Source organism: Mytilus californianus, unplaced genomic scaffold (genome assembly GCF_021869535.1).
Source record: "Mytilus californianus isolate M0D057914Y unplaced genomic scaffold, xbMytCali1.0.p SCAF_7, whole genome shotgun sequence".
In the NCBI taxonomy this organism is placed as follows: Eukaryota; Metazoa; Mollusca; class Bivalvia; order Mytilida; family Mytilidae; genus Mytilus; species Mytilus californianus.
The window spans coordinates 37,502,312-37,529,017 of NW_026262723.1; the positions used below are offsets into that span (position 1 = coordinate 37,502,312).

General features: G+C 31.8%; 1 protein-coding gene across 2 annotated transcripts in view; it reads right to left on the bottom strand.

Moving 5' to 3' along the window:
• Positions 1-26,706, bottom strand: part of LOC127709820 (SEC14-like protein 1) — a 50,618-nt gene that overhangs the window by 11,655 nt on the left and 12,257 nt on the right. For both annotated transcript variants that reach the window (XM_052215479.1, XM_052215478.1), the window contains exons 4-12: positions 23,812-23,940; positions 15,246-15,456; positions 12,774-12,910; positions 12,013-12,202; positions 10,844-10,932; positions 9,097-9,167; positions 7,199-7,505; positions 5,217-5,354; positions 263-514 (exon numbers count right to left, since the gene is read on the bottom strand). In XM_052215479.1, coding sequence (XP_052071439.1) covers positions 263-514; positions 5,217-5,354; positions 7,199-7,505; positions 9,097-9,167; positions 10,844-10,932; positions 12,013-12,202; positions 12,774-12,910; positions 15,246-15,456; positions 23,812-23,940 — 1,524 coding nt within the window. The remainder of the gene's footprint in view (positions 1-262; positions 515-5,216; positions 5,355-7,198; positions 7,506-9,096; positions 9,168-10,843; positions 10,933-12,012; positions 12,203-12,773; positions 12,911-15,245; positions 15,457-23,811; positions 23,941-26,706) is intronic.

A 26,706-nucleotide genomic window follows, 5' to 3' on the forward strand; every position in this document is an offset into this window, starting at 1 on the left:
CAACCTTCCTTTTGTGGTTATAAACCTTATGTTTAATTCTCATAGAGATCCATTCACTTAAACTAAAGTTATTGTGCGAAAACCAATGGGTCTTAGGACTACGACGACGCCAATGTCATACCAATATACGACCGCAAAAAAAATTTTTTGCGGTCGTATAAAAAATGTTCTAGAACTCATTTGAAAATAATGAATTTTTCCCAAATAATATATTGTTTTAAATTCTTATTTCAAAATCCTCAAGTAACAAGAGTTGTCTAACCTGAACACTATCTCCATCCCTGCATATATGTGGAGCTTCAACAATTGTCAGATCTTTTCCAACCTGCATAGTTTTGTCTATATACTGTACAGATCCTATTCCACCCATTGCACTTTGGACATGATGTTGATGATATGGTTCTGCGGGAAGTGTTCCATATTTATAACGAATCACAGTAAAAGTTACGTCCCCTTTAAGAATGTCAAAGTCCCACGTGATAACAGATCCTCGCTGTGGTACATTTATTAATACCTGTAATATTAAACACCAAAATATTATCAAAATTATTATCTGAGGACACAAACGCCCCCAATCAAGCTTCAAACAAATGAAAAAATGGAATGGATGTACGCAAAGACAAAAGGACAGAAAGATGGAAAGGTGGAAGGTCAAGGGTAACACTTAATGACCTGTCATCTATGGGGGGGCATAATTAGTAAAATAATGGCAAAAGGACCTACTGTGGATTCATTACTATTCGTGGGATACCAATTTTCGTGGATTTCTAAGGTAAAAGTATACCAAGAATTTAAATGTTTAACAAAGTACAAATTTTCTATAGGCTTGTAAGCAGACTTTGGCAAAACCATGAAATCAAAAAGTTTTCCCCAATCCACGAAAATTGGTATCGATGAAAATATATATGCATCTGCAGTGTGTATAATCTTTAGATGGATTAAATACTTTGCAGAACACATGTAACATTTTCTGAATGTATTCATTTACACATTGAAAGATTTTAGCTGTACAGTTTACATTTAGTTTGTGTTAAGAGCAAAAAAATAACCTGTGTACAACAAGATCAAATTGATAATGTTCTGCTGAATTAACCCTTGTTATCAAATAATTTATACTGTCAATATTCTATTACAGTCACTAAAAGGACTAACTGTACAAAAAGGTTCCAACAGGGTTTATCTCCTTTAACAGTAAATCTTTCATTATTTGTTGATGTGTAGTAGCTGCACAAGGGGATAGATGTTTCATGAGGTTTTTTACATGTGTTTTTACTTTTGGATTAAGGATGTTCGCAACTCTGTTAAAAAAAAACACCCGCTTACAAGACTGTTATAAACTGAAAGTATATGAACAAAGGAACTAAAAAAGCTGAAAAAATTGAAAGGTCTGTGTGCTTGTTTTCGATAAGCCATTGAAAATTTGCCGGAAAGTGATTCTCTCTAGATTTTTCATACATTTAACATTAGCACTTTTTTTCTTTCAAAAACTGTGAATAAAATGCTCCGCTGGGGTGCAGCTTGATACGACCGCAGAGGTCGAACCCTGAACAGTTGGGGCAAGTATGGACACAACATCCAAGCTTGATACAGCACTGAATTTGGATTGTAATTAAATATTTGACACAGCATAGGTTTCTGACACAGAATGAAAGTGGTCTAAGAACTTAAAAATTTTTAATTTACCTATTCAAACCATATCATTATTATTTGCTTTTATATATAAATCAGAAATAACCAATTTAAAATGGAAAATTTTAAAGAAAAAAAAAGGAAAAAAAAATCCCCCCCCCCAAATTTTTTGAACCCCCTTATGATTGATCACCCCCAAACTCAATCCCAGCCTTCCCTTTGTGGTATGGTACCTTGCAGTACAATTTCAGAGAGATCCATAAACTTGAACACACGTTATTGTCTGGAAACTTGAAAAATTCTTGTTTTTTGGCCCCAAATTCCGAAACGTTTAGGGCAATTACCCCCAAACTCAAACCCAGCTTTCCCTTTGTGATATGGAACCTTGCAGTACAATTTCATAAAGATCCATACACTTACACACAAGTTATTGTCCTGAAACTAGAAAAATGCTTGTTTTTTTGCCCTTTTATGGCCCCTAATTACTAAAATTTTGAGGGAATTACCCCCAAAATCAATCCCAGCCTTCCCTTTGTGGTATGGTACCTTGCAGTACAATTTCAGAGAGATCCATACACTTGAACACAAGTTATTGTCTGGAAACTAGAAAAATTCTTGTTTTTTGGCCCCTTTTTGGCCCCTTATTCCCAAACTTTTTGGGCAATTACCCCCAAACTCAATTCCAGCTTTCCCTTTGTGATATGGAACCTTGTAGTACAATTTCATAAAGATCCATACACTTACACACAAGTTATTGTCATGAAACTAGAAAAATGCTCGTTTTTTGCCCCTTTTTGGCCCCTAATTCCTAAAATTTGGAGGCAATTACCCCCAAAATCAATCCCAGCATTCCCTTTGAGATATGGAACCTTGTGATACAATGTCAGAGAGATCCATAGACTTACACACATGTTATTGTCATGAAACTAGAAAAATGCTTGTTTTTTGCCCCTTTTTGGCCCCTAATTCCTAAAATTTGGAGGCAATTACCACCAAAATCAATCCCAGCATTCCCTTTGTGATATGTAACCTTGTGGTACAATGTCAGAGATATCCATACACTTACACACAAGTTATGTCTGGAAGTCACAAAAATGCTAATTTTTGGCCCCTTTTTGACCCCTAATTCCTTAACTGTTGGTACCACAACCCCCAAAATCAATCCCCACCTTCCTTCTGTGGTATTGAACCTTATGGTAAAATTTCATTGAGATCCATTCACTTAAACTAAAGTTAGAGCGCAAAAAAATAATGTGTATTCAGACGAAGACGACGACGACGATGCCAGCGTCATACCAATATATGACCACAAAATTTTTTTTGTGGTTGTATAAAAAATAACAAAGATTTTAAAAGATTTTCAAATATGGCTTTTTAAACTATATGTAATAAAATTATAAAAAGACAAAGTAGGGGTTTGCGATCAAAATTTTTATTGGCACTACATGATAAAACTAGAGGATTCAGAATATCTGACAAAAATTCAAAAACAATAGGAGTGATCTTCCTTAAAGTCTTTTGTAATAAAAATAATTGTTTGATAAAAGCTTTTGGTACTGAGGTGAGGTCCCTATAGCAGCAAGGCGTATAAAGTTCATGACAGGTTTTATTGTTTAGGGGCCAGCTGAAGCTTGCCTCTGGGTGAGGGATTTTCACACTGTGTTAAAGACCCATTCATGGCCTTGGGCTGTTTTCTGCTTTTTGGTTGGGTTGTTGTCTCTTTGACACATTCCTCATTTCCATTCTCAATTTTATTTAATTCATAAATTACAATCAAAGAGCTTAAGAGCTCTAAGGGAAAAGACGGCCATTGTTTCTATTTTTGTTTTTTGGGAACTTTTGATAGTCTTAATACAAAGAATTAGCAAAAGAACAGCTTGAACATGTAGAAAGGTTGACAATATTAAAATTAATTGTTGTTTAATGTAATTTCATTTGCTTAGTCAAGAATTCATCATGGAGTCAATTTGGACCAATGGAAGAGATCTGCACCTTCTAAATCAAAACATTTGATTAAAACTGAAAGTTAATTATCTAAAATTCAATTGAATTCTATCATTTAATAACTACTACAATATATTTTCAAATTTTAATTGTGTACCACTACACTGCAGGCTAGGGCCATTCTCCATTTTTTGTGACAGTGCTACAAGATTTTAATTTTTTTTCTCAAGAAAGTGAGGACTGAAAAGTCTATTCAGTTTTAAATTTCCATTGATAAAGTTCCCAGTTACAACTCTCAGCACAGGGATACATGTACTTACAAAAATCAATCAGATTGATATAAGCTGTGTGCAGCTTGTTTCCAGATCCTACATTTTGATATATTTGTAAATTTCATGAATAAATATGTTTAAACTACAAAAAGCAACATTGGAAAATTTTAGAATTTTTTTGCCATTACAATGATTATGTTGGTACACAAAATTTTTTAATAGGAGACTACTTATCATATAATAAATGTCACATTTTAAGTGTTCAGATACATTAACTTTTATTTAGGTGGATAATTACTCATCAATTGAGGTGCTCCTGTATTGGAGGAAGATTCTCAATACAGTTACAGTTACAGAAAGAATGAAAACTGATGTTTCTCTCCCCAATCTCGTGTATCCCCATTGTTTACCGCGAAAGTTGACCTAAAAATTAAACAATTGATGTTTGGATCATCTACAGCAAACATAATTATGTTTAAATAAACAAATACCGATTTTAAATTTGTACACGATTTCTGTGAATGATTTTAATAATGAGTAAAGTATATCCCTGCTTCTACCTAGTGTGGCATTCCAACCATGACGTCACTAGGTTGGATATGTTTAGAATATTTCATAATACTGATTTTCCCAGATTATAAATGAAACGTAAATAGTGTACGAGAGAGCTCAAGATACGATAATTTCATGATAAACAGAAGGGAAATGTATAAAAAAGTGTTTAAAGTCAATCTGTTCATTTGTGTGTCTCCTTCTCTTCAATTTCCGTATGAAATTTTGAGGTGTTTTCCCAACTATAAAAACAAAATGACTGACGTGAGAGGCTTGGAAGTCTGGCCAACCAAATAGGGAATTGACAGCTTGAAGCCGTCTTTCCCCAAAAATCTTTAAATCATGCAACATAAGCAATTAAACTGTACACTTGTAAGAAAGTCATGTTCAGTTTGACTGTGTTATTTCTCAAAAAAATTTGTTTCATCATGTCAAGTGTCTGATGTTAGCTGTCAGAGTTGCTGCCCTTAAATTCTTTGAAGTTGCAACCAGTGTGAACTTTCTTCAAGAAGTTTTACTTTAATTAAACTTATATCATTTACTCTCAATAGTGAGCAGTCAATAAAGTTCTGTTGAGGTCAATATAGGTTGCATTTTACTTCATAACAGATCTGACTGTGCAGTATGAGTTTTTGGCATTGTTGAAGACCGTACGGTGACCTATAGTTACTCATAATCACAATGGACTCTAGTGGATAATGATGTCATTAGCAATCATATCATATCTCCTTACTTTTACATTGATTGATACACATAAGCTTATAACACAAAGTGAAAATCCTGGAGCTGGATAACTTGTTCAAAACAGGAAGTACTTACTTCATGACAAAAATCCTTTACAACATAACTTGTTTGATAAAGGCTGTCAATACTAAGTGGGGGACCCTCGGGAGATTTATCTGAGTATTCTTCTTTATATAAAGCTTTTGGCACTAATCCTCCTTCAGGTACATCACACTGAAAAATTATATAAATTATATTATTATATACTTAGTAACAAATATAATTAGGTTGTATGTGTAACAATCAATGGCCAACATGCTGTATCAGGCATCCAGGATGATATCGATATCAGTCACAGTTGCTAAGGCTTAATCAAATCCCTAATCTGTAAGATGTCATGCAAGGCTAAATTTCTGTCCATATCCAATATACCCTCCTTTTCCAGTGGCATTCCAAATTTCCCAGCTATCATCCCGGTCCTCCACCTATTGCAGGACTTACCTATTGTTTATTGTTTTATTGTTAATTTGTTCACATCCTGAACATGCAGGAAATATTTGTCACTGGACATAAAGTAAACAATCATTTTCATTTTTTGTACATACATTAGGCCGTTAGTTTTCTCGTTTGAATTGTTTTACATTGTCATTTTAGGGCCTTTTATAGCTGACTGTGCAGTATGGGCTTTGCTCATTGTTGAAGGCTGTATGGTGACCTATAGTTGTTTAATTTCTGTGTCATTTGGTCTCTTGTGAAGAGTTGTCTCATTGGCAATCATACCACATCTTCTTTTTTATAATCAATCAATTATAAGGTTTTAGGATATTTGAAAACTCCGTCTTCTAATGAAACACTTTCTTAAACTCAGTCAAAGTTTCGAAATGAGCAAACCATCATTGAAACTAGAATGGTATCTCGCAAGCATCAAGGTGCTGTTGAGGTGACACAAAAAAAATAAAATTTTTTATCTCAATTTATGTCCAGTGGCAAATATATCATACATATTCAACACAAGTTTTAAATTTAAGAGGTCCTTCTTACAGGAATGGAATATTTATTTATAAAAGAATATACCACTTCAGAGATAGTCTTTTACTCAGAATCTGATTTCATTCTTATAATAAACACCAGTCTGTGATTATTTCAGAAAGTTAGGTGTAGTGTGGATAAAAAAAAAACATCTTGTCTGCATGAAATATCAATATTGGGTAATATATTTACAACAGGGGGCAAAAAAGAAAAGGGGATGAATATTTCAAATAGAAATCTGATAAAACAAGTAAAACTGTGAGCTACTGCTCACTGATGATACCCCCGCCGAAATATTTCGGTAAACAGGAAGTTGTTGAGTGATGAATCTGAAAACGCATCACACGGTGTAACTTACTTATATAAACCCTGAAACCAAATTTCAGAAATCCTTGTCAAGTAGTTCCTGAGAAAAATGTGACGAAAATTTTCAACTTGGCTATCATGCGTAAAATAATACAAGTGTTCGGTAAACAGGAAGTTGTTGAGTGATGAATCTGAAAACACATCACACGGTGTAACTTACTTATATAAACCCTGAAACCAAATTTCAGAAATCCTTGTAAAGTAGTTCCTGAGAAAAATGCGACGAAAACATTTATGGGACGGACGGATGGACTGACGGACAGACTGACGGAAGGACAGACAGAGGTAAAACAGTTTACCCCCCCCCTCCCCCTCTTTTTTAAAGCGGGGGTATAATCATTCTGTTTGCTTAATTCAACTGCAATAAAGACTAGACAGGCATGACAGATGCCTAGAAAAATGTCACATGATAAAGACATTTGCAACCTCCATGTTGATTGACTGTTTCAGAATCTAAAGGATTGTGGATAATTTCATTGTTCGTACCCCAAAATGAAAATGATGTCATGTCATTGGATGAATTCCCATTGTTCAGAATTGTGTAAGCCAATCACAACGTTTTGGTGTAAGCTTTCAAAAACTTTTCACAGAATTTCTTAAAATTCTGAAATGGCAAATCAGCAACCATCTCGGAAATCCCCTATTGACCGTACATGTGAATGCCAATCCCTATTTTGACTTACATAGCAATCTCCATCCAGAAAATCTGGTATATATTTTTTATCAATGAATTCTATCAATCCTCCTGCTCCTTGATAATCTTTCCCACCATATATCATGAATTTTTGCCTCGTATTTTCATCAATGAATGGACTTATTAATGTCCATAATACAGGAAACACTCTTGGAGCTCTAACTATCAATAATTTGTTCATTGTCTCTGGATAATTAGCTTCTACAACTTCAATAATGCGTAGCAATGTTCTGACTCCTGGTCGCCAAAGATGTCGCATGCTCAAACCTTCCAAATCAACAATACAGGTACATCCTCTGAAAACAATATTTTGAATCGATAGATAAATTTAATTATATAATTACTGTTCAATGTTCCAAATATATATATATATATAAAAAAATTCGTAAGGGTTCCGCGGAACCCAGTGTCTCGCCTACTTTTGCTGTTAATCGCAGGCTCAACAAAAATGAGGAAAAAAATTAATAAAAATATTCCTCTCTATACTATCTTTTGATTGTAAGTAGCTTCTGTCCAAGTTTGGTAAAAATCCAGGATAGTTTATGAATCTAATAAATGTTTTAAAAACTTAAACTGCACACTGTATGTAATGTTAACTGGAAGAAAAACTAAGTCCATTTATAAGTAAAATACGGAAAAAATGGAACAAAATTTTAACAAAATTTTAACAAAATTTCCTTCTAGATACTAGCTTTTAATCATAAACAAGTTTATGTCCAAGTTTGGTACAAATCCAAGATAGTTTAAGAAAGTTGTTAAAATTTTAAAAACTTACACCACAGAGTGAATGTAATGTTAACTGACAGAAAAACTAAGTCCATTTATAAGTAAAATACTGAAAAAATGATTTTTTTTTTACAAAATTTACTTCTGTATACTATCTTATGATCATAAACAAGCTTCTTTCCAAGTTTGGTAGAAATCCAGGATAGTTTAAGAAAGTTATTAAAATTTCAAAAACTTTAACCACAGAGTGAATGTAATGTTTCCTGGCAGAAAAACTAAGTCCATTTATAAGTAAAATACGGAAAAAATGGAATTTTTTTTTTACAAAATTTACTTTTGGATATTATCTTATGATCATAAACAAGCTGCTGTCCAAGTTTGGTAGAAATCCAGGATAGTTTAAGAAAGATATTAAAATTTCAAAAACTTTAACCACAGAGTGAATATTTGTGGACGCCGCCGCCGACGGAAAGGAGGATCGCTATGTCTCGCTTTTTCGACAAAAGTCGAAGGCTCGACAAAAAACATTAAAAGTTGATTTCTGACAAAAGTTTTTTTTGTGTGTATTTGACAACTACAAACTGGAAAATGACGATGTTTAAATTAAGGCCTTCTTAAATGTATGCTATAACTAAGCAAACACAAAAAAAAATGCAAATTTCAATAGGAACAATCCTAAAAATTTTGTCAAAAATAAACTTTTTATGATTAAATCATTGATATTTAATAATACAACATCACATGCAGTTTTGTGAATTGATATATGTATTTTCATCTACATAGAAGACAATTTTTTCTACAGGTAAATTAATCAATTAGTGATGGATTTCTCTTAGAAAAAATTCCCAGTGAATAAACTACACAGAGAACAATAGCTATTGTATTTATTCAATGGGACAAGTGAACTGATAAAAGTTTAAATACCTTAACCAAAAGGAAATGATTTCGTGGAAAAGTTTCTTTCTTTTGCAATAACAATGTAGTAAGAGTTTCAATAACAAGGCGTATTTCTGAACAGGGTCAAAATTTGTTATCTGCATATTCATCCCTATAGATGTGAATCTACAAGTCTAGAATACATCCAAGCATTATCCACCAAAATTTTTATAACGTCAAACAGATGGTGTTTAAAACATGTACGCGGTACATGCCAATACTTACGACACTGGATATCCTGTGATTTGTGTTGCCTGATCACATCTCCTCAAACCCTCTTCATTCACACTCAAAACCTACAAATAATATCTTATACTAAATCTTTTCATATCTATTTAATATCAATAACGTATTATGTAAGAATCATGTGCACCGAGAACAACCCTTTGCACTAACTCTTGTAATATACAAGTACTTTAAGAGCAAGTGCAGTGTTATGCAATAAGTTGTTTTTGTTTTCTCCTGATGTGAATATGTATGATAATATAATTTGGCTGAAATATAAAGCAAATTTAGAGACAAATATAAATACTTGTGATTAAATCATCAGAAAAAGAGAACATTTCCCAATAAACTTATGACTTAATAACACATAAATCAGTGACAATTCTACTTCTATTGTATTGACACCAAGTTGATGAAAATCCAACAGGAAATGATCCCACAATAATTTTTTTGAAAAAAATGTGGTTTGATATGAAATATATCGCAAAAAATTGTAGATGACAAATACTTATTGCATAACGCTGTACCTACATTCAATAGTAAGGAGATATTTAATCTAATAAAATATTATAACAATTCATGAGTTTGTATTGTGTATTGAAATTTTAAACTGAGTATTTTTCACTGACATAATCCATCAATTTTCCTGTTCATTTACTGCTTTAATGATCTTGTTCATGGAAAATTGATAAAAATACTGTTTATGTAAAATTCTTGATATCCCATTACTATAAATTACTATGATTATGAGCTTTCAAGTTACTATGAACAATTTGACACTTCACAATTTCCATAAAAATAAACTTGAATAAAACATACACATAATTTAAAAATATCTGATTCGTCTGTACATGTTGTAAAACATTTATCAACAAGCATTTTGTGAGTATTGCATGGTAATACATAGTCCTCTACAGGTTAAAAATTCATTGTATTGGAACAAAATGCTAACTTGATCTATAACTTGTCATGGTGTAAACTATATAACAAATACCAAGTCAATATCTTCAAGCATGACGAAAAAAAGTGTTGAAAACTGATTATTTAAGTGAATTTTCTGAGTCCATGGACCACAACTCTGCACAAAATCATCAGACCAGAACAAAATTCGAACTTGATCTGTAACTTGTCATGATAAAACTATATACCAATTATCAAATCAATATCTTCAAGAATGACAAAAAAAAGTGCGGAAAACTGATTATTTTAGTGAATTTTCTAAGTCAAAGGACCATAACTCTGCACAAAATCATCAGACCGAAACAAAATGCGAAATTAATCTGTAACTTGTCATGATAAAACAATACACCAAATATCAAATCAATATCTTAATGCATGAAGAAAAAAGTGTGGAAAACTGATTTGCCGGACTGACGGATGGACAGACAGACAGACAAACAGACAGACAGTCAGACAGACAGACAGATGGAGTGCAAACCTAAAGTCCCCTTCGACTTGGTTGGTAGGGGGCTAATAAGAAACTGTTGCAATTGACAATGTACAAAAAGACTGTATTATAACTAATGCATGTATGCAGTTGGTTTGAAAAAATCACTAAAATATAATATGTTTAATCCTTACAAGAAACAGAAATTATAAAGTTGATTTAAAATTAGATTATCCCTTATTAAAATATATCATATCACAGGAATTAAAACTATCTTCATGGGCCTGGGTGGATGAGTAATCTATCTGTTTAACATTAATAATCAGACTAATTTTCTACTGATGTTGACATTGTACTTACATGTTTTAGTATTGCTTCCTCTCCAACACTCCTAATCAGACCCTTAACATCCATCTGTCCTAACTTCAATACATACAATGGTCTGCCATCTAAATTTAGATTATGGTAAAGATAGGAAATAGATTTCAATATTTGCAATGTATATTCCTTTGCATTGTATACCATGTATACTGTGCTAGGATAACCTGATACATGCAACTGAATGTTTACTTATAGTCATGTGATGTAAATTTTTGTGACTTTCTGTTTCATAAAATTTCAGGCAGTATTCAAAAACTGTTGCTCTCAAATCATAAAAGTAAATACCTTATATACATGTATGAGAGTAATGGTAACCTTTTTTTTTAAACAAGGAAGATTGGTTAAAAGAAAAAATAAAGGAATTAAGTCTCAGTGGTTCCTGCATGTCTTTTATCTCTCATTCAATTAATATCAGTAAAAAAATCTACAAAAAAAACCCATCAATGTTCACAAACTGTAATTATTGTAATAAAATCTGATTAAAATACTGATTTTGTATCCAGGCTTCAATTTCAAGGATCTAAAATCACTCCATTCGACTTCATGTTCCTGTAATTATTACATCAGCCAATGAAATTTTAGCCTCCATATTTTTCAAGGTGTGTATCATTACAACAAAACCAGAGGGTCCAGAAAGGTCTTTAAAACAGAAAATAGAACAAAGCTCAGTCATATCCTTGTAAGCCAAGCATGGACAAAGAACTATATTTCAATCAGATTGGTATTAAAGCTGATAAAAATAACTATAATCAAGAAGAGTTGAACACTTGATCATAGCTGTAAATGTTTTATATCAAAATATTAGAGCTGAATTGTAAAGGCCATGTGACAGTCCTTTTATTCGAACTTCTATGTCATTTGGTCTCTGGACGATAGTTGTCTCATTGGCAATCCTACCACATCTTATTTTTTATATTATCTCAGAGCATTCTGTCTTGTACTTTTTTTATGTATATCAATTTTTTCTTGGATTAAAGAAAAACTATTTTTTACATGGCTATTTGATTTTGTGGTTTTTAGTCTGCATTATAAAGAGCCTATATAAACATTGTATATCAATGAACATTTGAATTGTGGTTCACCAGTACCCACAAAAATTGGTATGACACGAATAATAATGAGTTCACAGTAATTAAAAATTCCCATACCTTTATCACAGTAATGCCAGCCTCCAGTATAGTACTGGTCTATAACTTCACTAGCTTGATATGATTCTAATAAACCGTCAACATTGTGGAGCTTTCTCCAAGCCATGGAATGAACAAGCATCTCCCTTGCCCTTTCTCTGTGGAAATCTCTAGCACGTAGGAAACGTAAAATATGGGCATCCTTTGGAATCTGAAAAACAAGACATAGTGATGGAAGCATACATCTGACTGCATGCAGATAAACATTTTAATTTCAAACACATATTTTCCGCCATTTCAGATGATGTCTTAGTACATTTCATATAGGAATTAGAATAGTATATTTAATATAGGCAGCTAGATTTACCTAACTCAACATACATTCAAAAAAGGAAAATTTAAAGTTAAGTCTTATCATACTGAAGATTCATTACCAATTTTCGTTGAGAAAAAGTTGTATTTTCATTAATACTGTGGAATCATTTATTTTCGTGGGTACCAATTTTCGTGGATTGCTGAAACCTTGAATTTTCTTGGATATGTGATTTCGTGGTTCTGACACAGTCTGGATACAACTTTATAGAAATTTGTATTTCGTTGAACATTTAAATTCGTGGTTCATCTGTACCCACGAAACCCACGAAAATTGGTATCCAACGAATAATAATGAATCCACAGTATTTGATTTAGTGGCTTTGGCAAAGTCTGTATGCAAGGCTATTGAAAATATGTACTTCGTTGAACTTTTAAATTCAGGGTTTGCTTTTTTTTATCATGCTTACCTTTCCTTTATGAGTAGTCTGCAGGAGTTGGCGTAGTTGAACAAGACTATTCTCTTGTACTGGAGTTAGGTTACCAAGAAAACGTTCAATGTAAACATCTTCCAGTTTCCCACCAGCAAGATCTGGAGAATGAGCACCTGTAAAGAAAATAATACTTCAAGTTAATCACATAAAAAAGTGTTTCTCATATCTTGTATAAGCAGTTTCCAGTATTACACAGGTTTGGTCAACAAAATATAAAATGGCACTTGTCGAAAGCAACCTATTCATTAACATCTGATTTGGATTAAATGGTAGTTCAGTGCAATGAAGTTTCATAAAAGTCATTAAAATTATTAAGGTATTGTGAATTCGTTTATTTTCGTTGATACCAATTTCCATGGATCAAGGAAAAAATGCCTTTTTGTGAATATTTGTTTTTGTGGGTTTCCAAAAGTCTGCATTCAAGCTTAAAGAAAATTTTGAACTTGATTGAACATTTAAATTAGTAGTTCACTTGTACCAGCGGAATCCAAAAAAAAAAAGGTATCCAACAAATAATAATGACTCCACAGTAAAAAAAAATTTTTACCAAAGATTTCCTTTATGGTTAGTTGCGTTCATGTTTTCCCCAAGTCAATTTTTGAGGGATGATTAAAGTGATTTCAAGAATGGTGTTCTTTAAATTCAAAGCATGGTGGTACAATTAATTCTATGTAGAAATTGTTTTATTTTATTATTTGCAGAATGATGGGTACAAATTAATTCATGATGGGCCCACCATCCATAAATGCTTTAAATGCTTTTTACTAGTCCCACTGGACATTGAACTTGATTGAACTTTCACAAAGGATTCAGATTTCAGACTTTGTCAATCTGTGGTTTCATCTTGACAAGAAGGTATATATCTTTGATTTATCATAGTACATGTAATACCAACTAATCATGATACACAAAGCTTAAGCTTTTAAAAAAAGCTTGACAAATGACATGTACTATATCCATCTTTCATAACAAAATGTACTTAAGTAAGATTGTATAATATCATTAACACGTTAAAGATTTTTCAACACCTAAATGTGCAAAAAATCCATTACAGATGTCGTTAATGAAACAGAATGCCAAATAATCACTACTTTAATTATTGACATTTACTGTTATTTAACACCAGGTATTCTGAAAATGTCATAACGAGTTCTAAAGTCATCAGATTTCAAATAATCAAATTCTCTATTGACAAAATTAATTACTGATATTGTTCTGATTTCATATAAAGAGGCTTCTTCAGATGTCCAAGTTACGAAAGAGTCAATAGATTTCATGTTACTGTCTGGAATATATCTGACTGGAGTTAATTAAATATTGTTTATATGATACATCAAATTTACTTCTTATCAAAGTTTTATAATGAAAGATATTAGTTTTGCAAATGTGCTGGATAGAATATTAAATTAACACCTGAATACAGCACCACTTCCCCACAGACTAATTAAATTTGATGGTGAAAATATTAGGGAAACTTTAGAGGCTAAGGTTGTCCTAATAAGCATACCTCTACAGAATGCTTACAGCAGGAAAACAAAAGATGTGTAGATGTTTAATGTTTAGAGGACACTATTTTTCGTACATTCAAGAGAAATACATTCTTCTATTATGATTTTTGAACTCTTTTGTATAAAATCTAACATGTCTAGTTAATTTTTAATGTGCCTGATTACAAGCTAAAAGACAGCAGGTTTACATGTCACCCTCCCTCAGAACATTATTTCCAACCTTTGATCTTATTGCTGAATGCTGTATAATACTTGCTTGACAGAGACTAATTAAATTTGATGGTGAAAATATTAGGGAAACTTTAGAAGCTAAGGTTGTCCTAATAAGCATACCTCTGCAGAAAGCATAAAGCAGGAAAACAAAAGATATGTAGATGTTTAATGTTTAGAGGACAATATTTTTCGTACATTCAAGACAAATACATTCTTCTAATATGATTTTTGAACTCTTTTGTATAAGGTCTAACATGTCTAGTTAATTTTTAATGTGCCTCATTACAAGCTAAAAGACAGCAGGTTTACATGTCACCCTCCCTCAGAACATTATTTCCAACCTTTGATCTTATTGCTGAATGCTGTATAATGCTTGCTTGACAGAGAAGCAGCAAATGCCAATTTCAAATTTTTTGGAGTGCCCAGTCTGGGGATCTGACCTCCAACACTTCAATGCATGCATGCTACCATAGACATAGTGTAAAATGTGGGAATGAAATGTTTTTTTATACATTAGTGCAGAGGATTCATATTTATACTGATGTACATATTCATGGATTTCTTGAGTTAAAATAACGACTTCAATAACATACAAATTTTCTATAGGCTTGTGTGCAGATTTGTTAAAACTACAAAATCATGTATGCACAGAAATACAATTATTCCTCAATCCATAAAAGTTTTTACCAACAAAAATAGATGAATCCACAATATACTATTTTCTTACCTTCAGAAACAGGAGACTTCTCATGCATGGTGGCAGCAGTGGCTCCTAAGACTAGACTAGATTGGCTGCTATTGCTGTGTTGACTGTTAGACCGACTCCTTAGACCACTGTCCTGTGAGGGTGTGTCCTCAATTTTAGGGGTCCAGGGTTTTATAAAAGATGTACCTTCTGTTATTAGTTCCTGAATGTAGTACTCTATTACTTCTTTGCCCTTAAAGAAACAGATTTATGCCTTTTTTAAGAAATATTGCTTCAGGCTGTTAAAATATAAATCAAGAAGAAAAATCATAACTAGGAAGCATTACTTTAGCCATATAAACCCTTTTAAAATTATATGTTCACTTTGTAAAATGTCCTACTATCTTAATCACATATAAAACACAGATAAAAGATATCAATTATAACAACAATAAACAATAGTTGTTATCTATAAATTCACTTCATTATATATAGCCAGCTTTATCTATCGATGAATTCAATGCAAAACTAACTAGTACTTTTTGTACTAGATATAGTTTTCTCAGTTCTCATGTCCAAGTGGTCTCAGCCACGAAGATTGAGACATTATGAGACAACTATGCATGGATCTGATTTACATAGAAGTAATAAATAATTATTTAATCTCTTCTCTTATTTTAAAAAGAGCAATTTGTTGTGAGAAAACAGGAAAAGTTACACTTTCAGAGAATGTTTTATAGTTATGGATTTTGGAATGTAATCTTTTATAGCTTCTATTTTTCTGTCATTGAATTGAGTTAACACTGCTTTTGTATGGCAATATGGATCGCTGTTTTATCTTGTCTTTTTCTGGTTTAATTGCCAAAACATGATTTTTTTTATGATAAATGATTCGATAGTAATATTTGTTTGTTTTTATTATAGCATTAGCAATATTATTTTCCTATTTGTTTTAAAAGCAAACTGGAAGATGACTTGATAAGTTCGGGTCAAACTTATCTGTGTCAGTCAAACACCGTGGTATAAGTGATACCTTTTGTCAAAGTTATTAAGACAAAGCCGTGATATGCCATTTCATGAAGAACTGAACAGAGTGATACAGGCATAAGGTACCAGTCTTGTATTACAACTCCAGTTTCCGGTGCATGTCAAAACATGGAGGGAAATAAAATAGTCCATTTTTTTCAGAATTTTTTTCTGGACTCAAGTTTTTCTGTTTGATTAAAAGTTTATACTGAATTGAAACATATATATAGATTTGAAAAAAAGTCTTGCATCTTTTTGGGGATATCAATCCAGGTAAGTGGAAGGATATCATGTTTACTGAAAGTGGTGCGGCCTTGTAAAAACAGCAAACAGAAAGTAGAAAAAAATTGTTTTGACTTCAGGGTTACATAACTTTTTATTCTTCGTGGCATGACCCACTTTTTTTTCAATTAAATCACAATTTCACATTAGTACATACATGATATGAACATGGAAAAATTTTTCTATGTAGCATTTTTAATTTTTTTATTTTCAAAGATCAGCTGTTTAGCATGTAAGCCTATGGAGCAGTCAATTACAAGACTGCAACCATAAGTGACTGTGAAGACTAATAAATAGGAATATCTAATTAAACTACTGCAGCCATAATATTGGATGATATACATAGTATATAAAATCTTTAAGGCATTTGTGCTAAATAAGACTATAATCATGATTCAGACCAAAATGAAATTTTTACCAAAGAAACATCAAACTTTGGCAACTTCAGCTCTTATTCAGTAACAATTTTAAATCATTCAATTGATAACTTCTTTGAAAAATAAAAACAGAACTTGTTTGAAATCATAGGGGAATGTTTTATTTCCAAAGGTATCAATATGACCATTCAATATAGGATCATAAAGGTAAGCTAAAAAGCAGAAAAAACATTTGAAAACTGCCATTTAGCAACACTTTTCCCTATTCTGGAGGTGTTTGTGGTAACAAAACACGAATTATCAGCAGAAATTGACAAAATTCTTGATGTTTTCAAAAATAAAGGTCTCAATATTTTTAAATATAGTATTATAGTTTATGACACGTCACCTTTAATTTGAACAAAATACACACATAAACTTTAATAAGAAATCTTTTAAAACTTCATTACAAATATTTATGAAAACATACAATTATTCTAATGCACTGATCTCAAAATCCTTTTAAATTGTTTTAAACATCACAGGCATATCATTTATTCTGTAAAAATATTTATAACTGTACTTTAATCCAACATATTAGTTTACATAGAGACATCACGACAAACGTGATATTTATGAGGTATTTATGTCAAAAAACATTTTGATATTTTAAAACTTTAAATATGTATTAAATATACGATATTGAAAAGACCTTTAATTGGTGCATTTCAATAATCAATTCATGTATCATAATATGTAGCACATAATCAGGATTTTCAAACAACAATAAAATCTCAATATTTTAAACTTTACTTCAGAGTTAACACTTTCAAAAACTGTTTTAACAGTAAATAATCTGTAAACAGAGAAATTATCACGTTCATTACTGCACCTACAACCCAAGATCTATCAAAGATTGTTAAAAGATTTCTAGTCACATAGAAACTTGTGTAAAATCGTAATTCTGTAAACAATTTAAACATACTTCAACAATATCAAAGAAAGAATTACATAATGTTTTTAACAATAAGTATGACAAAATTCTTAGAGGGTGCATTAAAGGCTTTTGTTGGATTTTGTTTTCAAAGTGAATTTAGTAATTTATGTTCTCTTTAAGTGTGCATTTAAAACTGTTGAAAACAAGTACATTTTCATTAGGAAAGAATTTTATAAGGAAGTTTATAATGATATACATTCGTATAATCAAATTACTGAATTAAGCATATCAACTATCAAAATGAGCTTGAATTTTGAAAAAAAGTTTAAATCCTTCATCTGCAGTCTAACCAGACCTTTGACCTCTATATAATCTTATCATTAACTCGGCTCATCCTTAATATTCATCTGGTGGAGATTTGATCTGATAATATTCAATGGAACCAATACATATCAACTTTGAATAAGAAGTGGTTGTGTGCTCTGGAAGGGTAAGCATTTCCTTCTCCACTAGTTGCACCTGTCATGTAGTTCATCACAAGTAAAATTAGATTATAAGTTACATTCCCTGATGTCAAAGTCAAGGGAAAGAGGACAGGGTTTTAGCTACAACAAATGGAACATATCCTTACCATAGTCATCTGTGACACAGATACTCCGAAATAAAGTTTTGAGGAAATGTTGAACTTTTATATTAGGAACCCTTGCTTCAAACGCTTTCTTGTAAGTAGCAACCCTCCATCAAGGAAATCATGATAGGAAACAAAAGCCCTTAATATTGTATCAACTGAGAGATATATATATTCAGTATATAGGCACTACTGGAAGATGGCATGACAGAAATGGAAAGCTCACAATAGGGAAAATTTATCATCTCTTTTGAAGTAAAGTTAAGTTTTAGCCAAACTCATTGTCAATTTCTATATGTAAGCGGTATAAGGCTGCATACCCAAGAGTCAATGAAATAATAAAATTCTACATTACATACACACAGACATACAGACAGGTAGACAAGTAGACAATTCCTCAACTTGATAATTTTGATGACTAAAGTATAAGTTACATGGTTAAGTACTTGAAGAAAAAAAATCAAAATTGAATTTCAATTTTAGTTTCAAACCCCAGCTTCTTTTAAACTTTCATTTCAAACACGATTCATTTTGTCCTTGAAAAAAGTCAACTTTATTATTGTATAGCTTTACTAGGATTGATCTGATATCAATACCAAATTAGCCTTTGGTTAATTTGAGCTGCCAAGGTTAAGTTTTTTTTAATTGTAAACAATCAATTTGAAGGTCATAGGTTGACAATGATAATCATTGTAATAAAGACGGTGATGGTAACAACAATCCTGAGGCACTCTGAGATTTTATAATGGATAACAAATCAAACGACGATGTGATCACGAATGACACCGTAGCATTAATGTGCGTAAAATTAGCTAGACACGGTCATATATGCCAAAATAAGATAATGAAGTAGAACAACAATCTTCCGGTTTTTGAAGCTACGGTAATGGCTTTTTAATAAAATAGCATTTAATATACGGTAATGTTTAGTCTGATACCTTCTTCAGACAACTTCTAAATGCAATTTCCTGAGTTTTGTAACATGTATACTGTATTCCAATTATGAAGATATATATCTTCATGACCTCGTCTCATCATTAAAACACTAACACTACATCTTTGGTAAAAAAATATCTTGGTTTTTAAAATTCAGGAAATATTCTCATTACAAACATCATTTATTTATAGAAATGTTATTACATAACGGAAAACGAAAAGGGAAGAAGAAAAAAGACAGCTCTGGAAATTCAGCGGTTCAAATAGTTGTGTAACACAACTCTTTGCATTTTTATCCAAATTATTATGACAGTTCATGCATTCTTTTACTTTAATTATCTTTTTCAATATAACTGTTTCTGTGTCTCAGGGTTAACCATTTTTTTGTAGAATTATCCTTAAAAAAAATACAGCTTCCTGTGTATGCAAATTAAAATCTATCATAGTTATATAATTTGAGCAGGAACTATGGTAGCCTCCAATATATGTGCATGGTCATATTTACATGATGGGCATTAGAGATAATACTCAGATATTATTCTAAAACATTTCATAAAAAAAAATCTTCTCATGCAAGACCATAAATATTCAGGGCTCACGCTACCAGGCGACTAGGGCAAAGAAGTCGCTTTCCCGTCCGTCACTTCGCTTTGCCCGATCCCCAAAAGCGAAAACAAGTCGCCCTGTTGTTTACGATACTCGCTTTCAAAGTTTCAGTCACTTTCGTCATCGCCAGTATTCAATTTTTACCAAGTCGACGAAACAGCAATGTTCATTCTAAAGTAAGGAAATTCAAGGCATAAACGATTTATTTTCTTCAAAAAAGGGGTTAAAGCATTGATTTTTAAGCTGGTGGCATGTTATTTCATAAAAACAATTTGTTATCACTTTCGGTACTTGTTACAACTTAAATACAAGAGCGTACATCAAATCATTCTAACTTTTCGGCAAAATAAGTTATTACTTCATTAGAACTTGATGAAATTTGCCTGAAGTAAACTTGTTATCCATGTATTGCATTAAAAACGTCATATTCCTTTCCAAATAGTGTGTCAAACATCTTTATTTTTGTAAATTTTTCTTCGTCCGACATTTAAATTATTGGGTATATTATTGAACAACTACGGATCGGAGTTGGGATTTCATCGGAAACGGACCCACTATGACCGAAATCCGGATTCTTGCGATAATGACTACGGACGCATGAATGGCACTACTGACAGACAAAAATCGATCCCAAAAGGAAAAATTACGCATTCCACACACATCAACATACTTTTTGTTAGATCTTCTTGATTAATGTATATATTACCATGTATATGCATTGTTTCAATTGATAAGTTAAAGTTGCTCAACTCTGGGACTATTGCACTAATAAAATTATATTATGTCCAAGCTGGGAACAGTATATCTAACAGTCAATATATATGTTCCTGGTCCAAGCTTAACTGTTATATCTTTTTAATGAGAAATAATTAATTTCATGAACATGATAACAGAGTAGTTTTTTTAATTGAATTTTAATTTTTTTTATTGCCAGATATTTAATTTTTTTTTTGTGACAAGAGAACTCATTTGATTGTGCAACTAGATATGATAAAGTTAAACAACTTTAAATTTGAGCAGTTACTTTAATCATGTTAATTGTATACCCAGGTACAAATTGAACAATATAAAAAAGATAAGATGCATATGGCCCTTAATGTATTATAGTAAAATCCAAACATTGTAGCCCAGCGAGCAAAAAGCACTTCTCTTTCAAATCTCACCACTTCTCCCTCTCAATTTCAAAAAGAGAAGTCACTTCTCCCTATGATTCTGAAGTAGTGTGAGCCCTGAAGATTACGAGCAATATCTCAAATGATAAAGCCATACAAATTTAATTTCAAGGAGCCTCTTTAGTTTATTCCAATATCAAGATGACAGATAATTTTCGTTGACTCATATAATAAAATAATTGAAAGAAACATTTAACAATGTGAAATTTTCTATTAAATTGAAGAAAAAAAATCTATTGAAGAGAGATAGGAGACAGGAATCTAAAAATTATTTTCATGTGGCCTTATCATAATTTGTTTTCGCAATATAGCAGTATAAGGAAATAGTTCTTGATTCTACAGATGACCCAATTCTCCATTATACAAAGTAATTTCAAACTTTGCTGATCAAATAACGGATGGATAATTTTTATATTTCTGTCTTTTGATCAATTCTTGAATCAATAAACATAATTTCCTACAACAATCTATCTAACTTCACATTAATCAAAAATAGACCCACTAATGTGTTTACCAATTATCTTGTATCTTTTTTAGCATTGCATGACGATTCCTTGATCAAAATGACCAATTAAAACATAACAATGTATTTTTAGAACACAAACCGTATTCAAATTCAAAAACTAATTAAAATCTACTCAAAATCATACAAATTCATTTAATCTTCTTTCTGTTTTATAAACATAAGAACCTTGATCGTGTTAAACTTGTAAGATCAATACACAAATTGATATTGGACACTAAAGCAGGCATTAAAGCAATACAAAAGTATGAATCTTAGTTATCGAGATACGTAAACAATTAACTGTCCTGGTTATCAAACTTCTATTGATGACAGCTAATGTGCAAAACTTCGCAAGAAAATCAATCTCCGTTCAATTTCTTTAACAGGTTTCCAAAGCTCTAATCAATTTCCTCTTCAAAACAAGGTCAAGACATTGTAATTCAGTGGTCAAATAAAGAAAGAGGGTATTAAAGATGTTAAGATTCCTATCACCAAATCACAAGGAAATGGTGTGCTTTTACTCTTGGTGAAATACTTTAGCTTGAGCTTTTGCCATCACTTGGTGTCTGTCTTCTGTTAACTTTTACAAAGATCATTTCCTCTGAAACTCAGGGGCAAATTTTACCAAACTTGGCCACAATCATCAATGGGGTATCTACTTTAAAAAGGGGCCTCGGTGGCCGAGTGGTTTAAGTAGTTACTACTGTAATCACTAGCCAGTCAACACTGAGGTTGTGAGTTCGAACCCCGCTCGTGCAGGTGCCAATCTTAATTGACTAGGATTGTCAGTTTTCCTATCGAAGGTCGTGGTTTTCTCAAGGCACTCCAGCTTCCTCCACCAATAAAAACTGGAAGCCACGAAATAGCCCAAAAGCGGTGCTTAAAAGTGGCGTTAAAACGCCAAAAATCAAACTTCTATTGATGACACCTAATGTGCAAAACTTCCCAAGAAAATCAATCTCCGTTCCATTTCTTTAACAGGTTTCCAAAGCTCTAATCAATTTCCTCTTCATACAAAGTCAAGAGGAAGAAATTCAGTGGTCAAATAAAGGAAGAGGATCTTAAAAGTGTTTAGGTCCCATAAAAATATCGCAAGGAAATGATGTGCTTTTACTCTTGATGTCTTCAAAGCTTAAGTCTCATATACATTGAGAGCCTTATCAATAAATGCTACTCATACATATAGAAACCTTAAGAATACATGTAAGTGGTATATATTCTTACAAATAAATCATGAAGTATGGCTGATTTACTGTTAAAATGTCAAATGTCATAACTTTCTAATATACTATACAAAAATCCTAATTGATTCATTCTTATGGAAGTAATGTGCTAATGATGTAAACTGTCTCTATATATCAAAACCATTTAAAATGGCACAATCCAGAATTAATAAATTTTTAATATAAGAAATCGTAAAAAATTCAACTTGCAGTATATGAGTATAATGCTGAAATTTCAAAAAAAATCTCAATTATAGGAAATCAAATTACCACCAATTTGTTTTTGAGGACTTCGAATTCCCTCTTGGTATTATAAAATATAATGTAAACAAAATGTTTTGTGAAACTAATGCTCATTATGTATACTTCTGCTCTTGGTTAAAGGAATTACATACACCAAACAATGGAGAAGCAGAAAACAAAATATTGTTAAGCACAGTTTTGCTTACCAATATCAAACTTGGAACCAAATGACAAGACGCTATGATTTGTAGTAAGTTGCTAAGAAATATGCAGGTAACCCATTTTTGGAGTAGGGGCCACTGGCCAGTTAAATTAATGTTTCAATGACTTGGGACAGTCACATACAGAAAATCGCAGGGTTAACATGTTTGCAAGCTCTCAAACTAGCCTGTTATCATACATGTATGTACTTTCTAATATTGACTGTTTGTTTTACCTGTTTAATGCTTACAACATTCATTAAACATGTGAAGCAGGATCTGCTTACCCTTCCGGAGCACCTGAGATTGCCCCTGGTTTTTGGTGGGTTATGTTGCTCAGTCTTTAGTTTTCTATGTTGTGTTTTGTGTACTGTTGTTTGTTTTGTCTTTTTCTTTTTTAGCCATGGCGTTATCAGTTTATTTTCAACTTATTATGAGTTTGAATGTTCCTTTGGTATTTTTCGCCTCTCTTTGACATAGGGAGAATGACTTACCTTTTTGATATTAGCAGCATACTGTTTCATAGCAATTTTTTCAACAGTACTCTCGAAGTTGAAGAAATGTTTTATGTCCAGACTAGCACTTTGTTCAAAACATGTCCATGATGGATTTTCAGGGTGAACCTTAAAAATAAACAAAAAAAAGTTATTACACATGATGGCAAACAATCCTAACTTTCTGTAAAATGGACTCAGAGGATTTGCGTTCACAAGGTGTCAAAGTTACAATACTAAATAACAGATGTCTAATTTCCCCCACATTCCACATATTTTATCTGTCTAAGGATTGGTATTTTTTACTAATGTGTTTCTCCATTTGGTTTTGATATAAAAAGATGTGGTATTATTGCCAATGAGATAACTCTCCACCTTGATGTTTGATTTATGGATAAAAAATATTGTCCTGAAATGAAACCTTTTCCCAAAATTGCAGATGATTCATAGGTACTGTAACTTTTATCATCTGACAGACTGACAAAAATATCAATAAGGGTCTTGTTCAATTCAAGGTTTATTTTCAAATCAAGTTTGGTCAAGAAGGTTATAAAATACAACCTCAATGGTGTGGTGAAGTTTGAACATGTATGTATGGTTCAAATACATAATCCAGAAACCAAAATTTTGCTCTAATATATATCAGTTTGTCAATTGTCGATGTAGCTTGCTCAAAATTTATTGTCATGCCAAAAATGAAATATCAATGCCTGGAAAACATTCAACATACTGCAAGCAAAGTTTGACTGTCTCTCAACTCAGCTTAAAATAAAGTTAATTCTTGCATTTCGTATTTAACTGTAGCAGACGACATATAATCAGTTCCTGCTTTAATACCTTATCAGTCTCAGATGAGATATATAAAACATTTATATCTTATTTACAAGATTTGAACTGAATCTGATATTGTTTAATCAGAAGACTACCCATATTTTTATGATGTTACATGCATAACACAGTGTATTTTATTGCATTTTGATTGAAATTAGATCCTAAGATTCCATTTGATTAAATATGCTGCAATTATATTTCAGAATTTATTTGAAACATTTTCATATGATAGACATGTGACGTCAATATATTAAAATACATTGCCAAATAATAATGGTTTATTGTTTTTAATCAGTCATAGTCATATGCATACACCTACAAATGTACAACTACTTCCTTATAGAATTTAGTTCATAAAAGGTTAATTAATTACAGATCTATAAACATTATTAACATGTATTGTTTCATTAATAGTTTTAAATATCTTGTCTCTGTCCAAAAGCAATATCAATTTATTTCTTATTTCTCATGGGACTATTAAACTGGGGGTGTATAAAACAATATTGTTGAAAGTTGGATTTTGAAAACCATATCAATTATGATACATGTTCAATTATTAATAACAGATCTATATACTTTATAAACATTTATTGTTTCGTTAATAGTTTTAAATATCTTGTCTCTGTCCAAAAGCAATATCAATTTATTTCTTATTTCTCATGGGACTATTAAACTGGGGGCATATAAAACAATATTGTTGAAAGTTTGATTCTGAAAACCTTATCAATTATGATACATGTTCAATTATTAATTACAGATCTATATACTTTATAAACATTTATTGTTTAGTAAATTATTTTAAATATCTTGTCTTTACCGAAAAGCTATTTCAATTTATTCTCATTTCTCATGGGACTAACTTAGAGTGTATTATGTACAAGAACTATTTTATAAAAATCAAAAGGGAGCTTACAAAAATAGATATAAACAATTTACCAAAGTTTCAGTTATTGTCCGAAAACTGGAAAATCCCCCTTTTTGTAATGAATAAAACTCATAAATCGGAAACATTTAGTCTGAAATTTATAAAAAATCAAAGAGGGAGCTCATGTCGATAGAAATAAACAATTCACCAAAGTTTCTTGCAAATTTGTGAAATTGTTTTTGTCTGAAAACTGGAAAATCCCCCCTTTTTAAATGAATAAAACCCCAAAACTCGGAAACAGTACATCCGAAATTTATAAAAAACGAAAGGCAGCTCACGTCAATAGGTATGAACAATTCACAAAAGTTTCATGCAAATTGGTGAAATTTTTTTTGAGTAATTGTCCGAAACTGGAAAATCCCCCCTTTTTTAATGAATAGAACCCCAAAACTCAGAAACGGTAAATCCGAAATTTATAAATAAGGAAAGGGAGCTCACGTCAATAGATATGAACAATTTACAAAAGTTTCATGCAAATTGGTGAAATTGTTTTTGAGTTATTGTCCTAAAACTGGAAAATCCCCCCCTTTTTTAATGAATAAAACCCCAAAACTTGGAAATGGTTAATCTGAAATTTATAAAAAGCGAAAGGGAGCTCAAGTCAATAGATATAAACAATCCACCAAAGTTTCATGCATATTGGTTAAAGTGTTTTTGAATTAATGCCCGACATGTTGACGACAGACGGACGGACAGACGGTCAACGGTATACCATAATACGTCCCATAAATGGGCTTATAAAAAAATGATAACATCAAAGCGAAATATAAGTCTTTCTAATTTCACAATCTGAAAAAAAAACCTAGAGCTTGCAGAACAGTTCTGTATCATAACAACAATATAAAGATGTATGGTTGCTTCAATGAGACAAATATCCACCAAATAAAAGTAAAACATTTACTGTACAAGTCATCACATGGTCATAAATAATTGATTGATTGTTGCATCATAAAAAGGTTTTATCAAGTACATAATTTCATAAAATGAAAAGGTTGTTTTTTTTGTTGGGATTGGCTTATAGAACAAGATATAAGGGTGACCAAAGAATTAGCCTCCGACAGAGAAGAAATTTGAAACTCCACCAATAAATTTAGATTTATTTCAACCAGCATGATGTCTGTTTTAGGGGAAGTATGTAT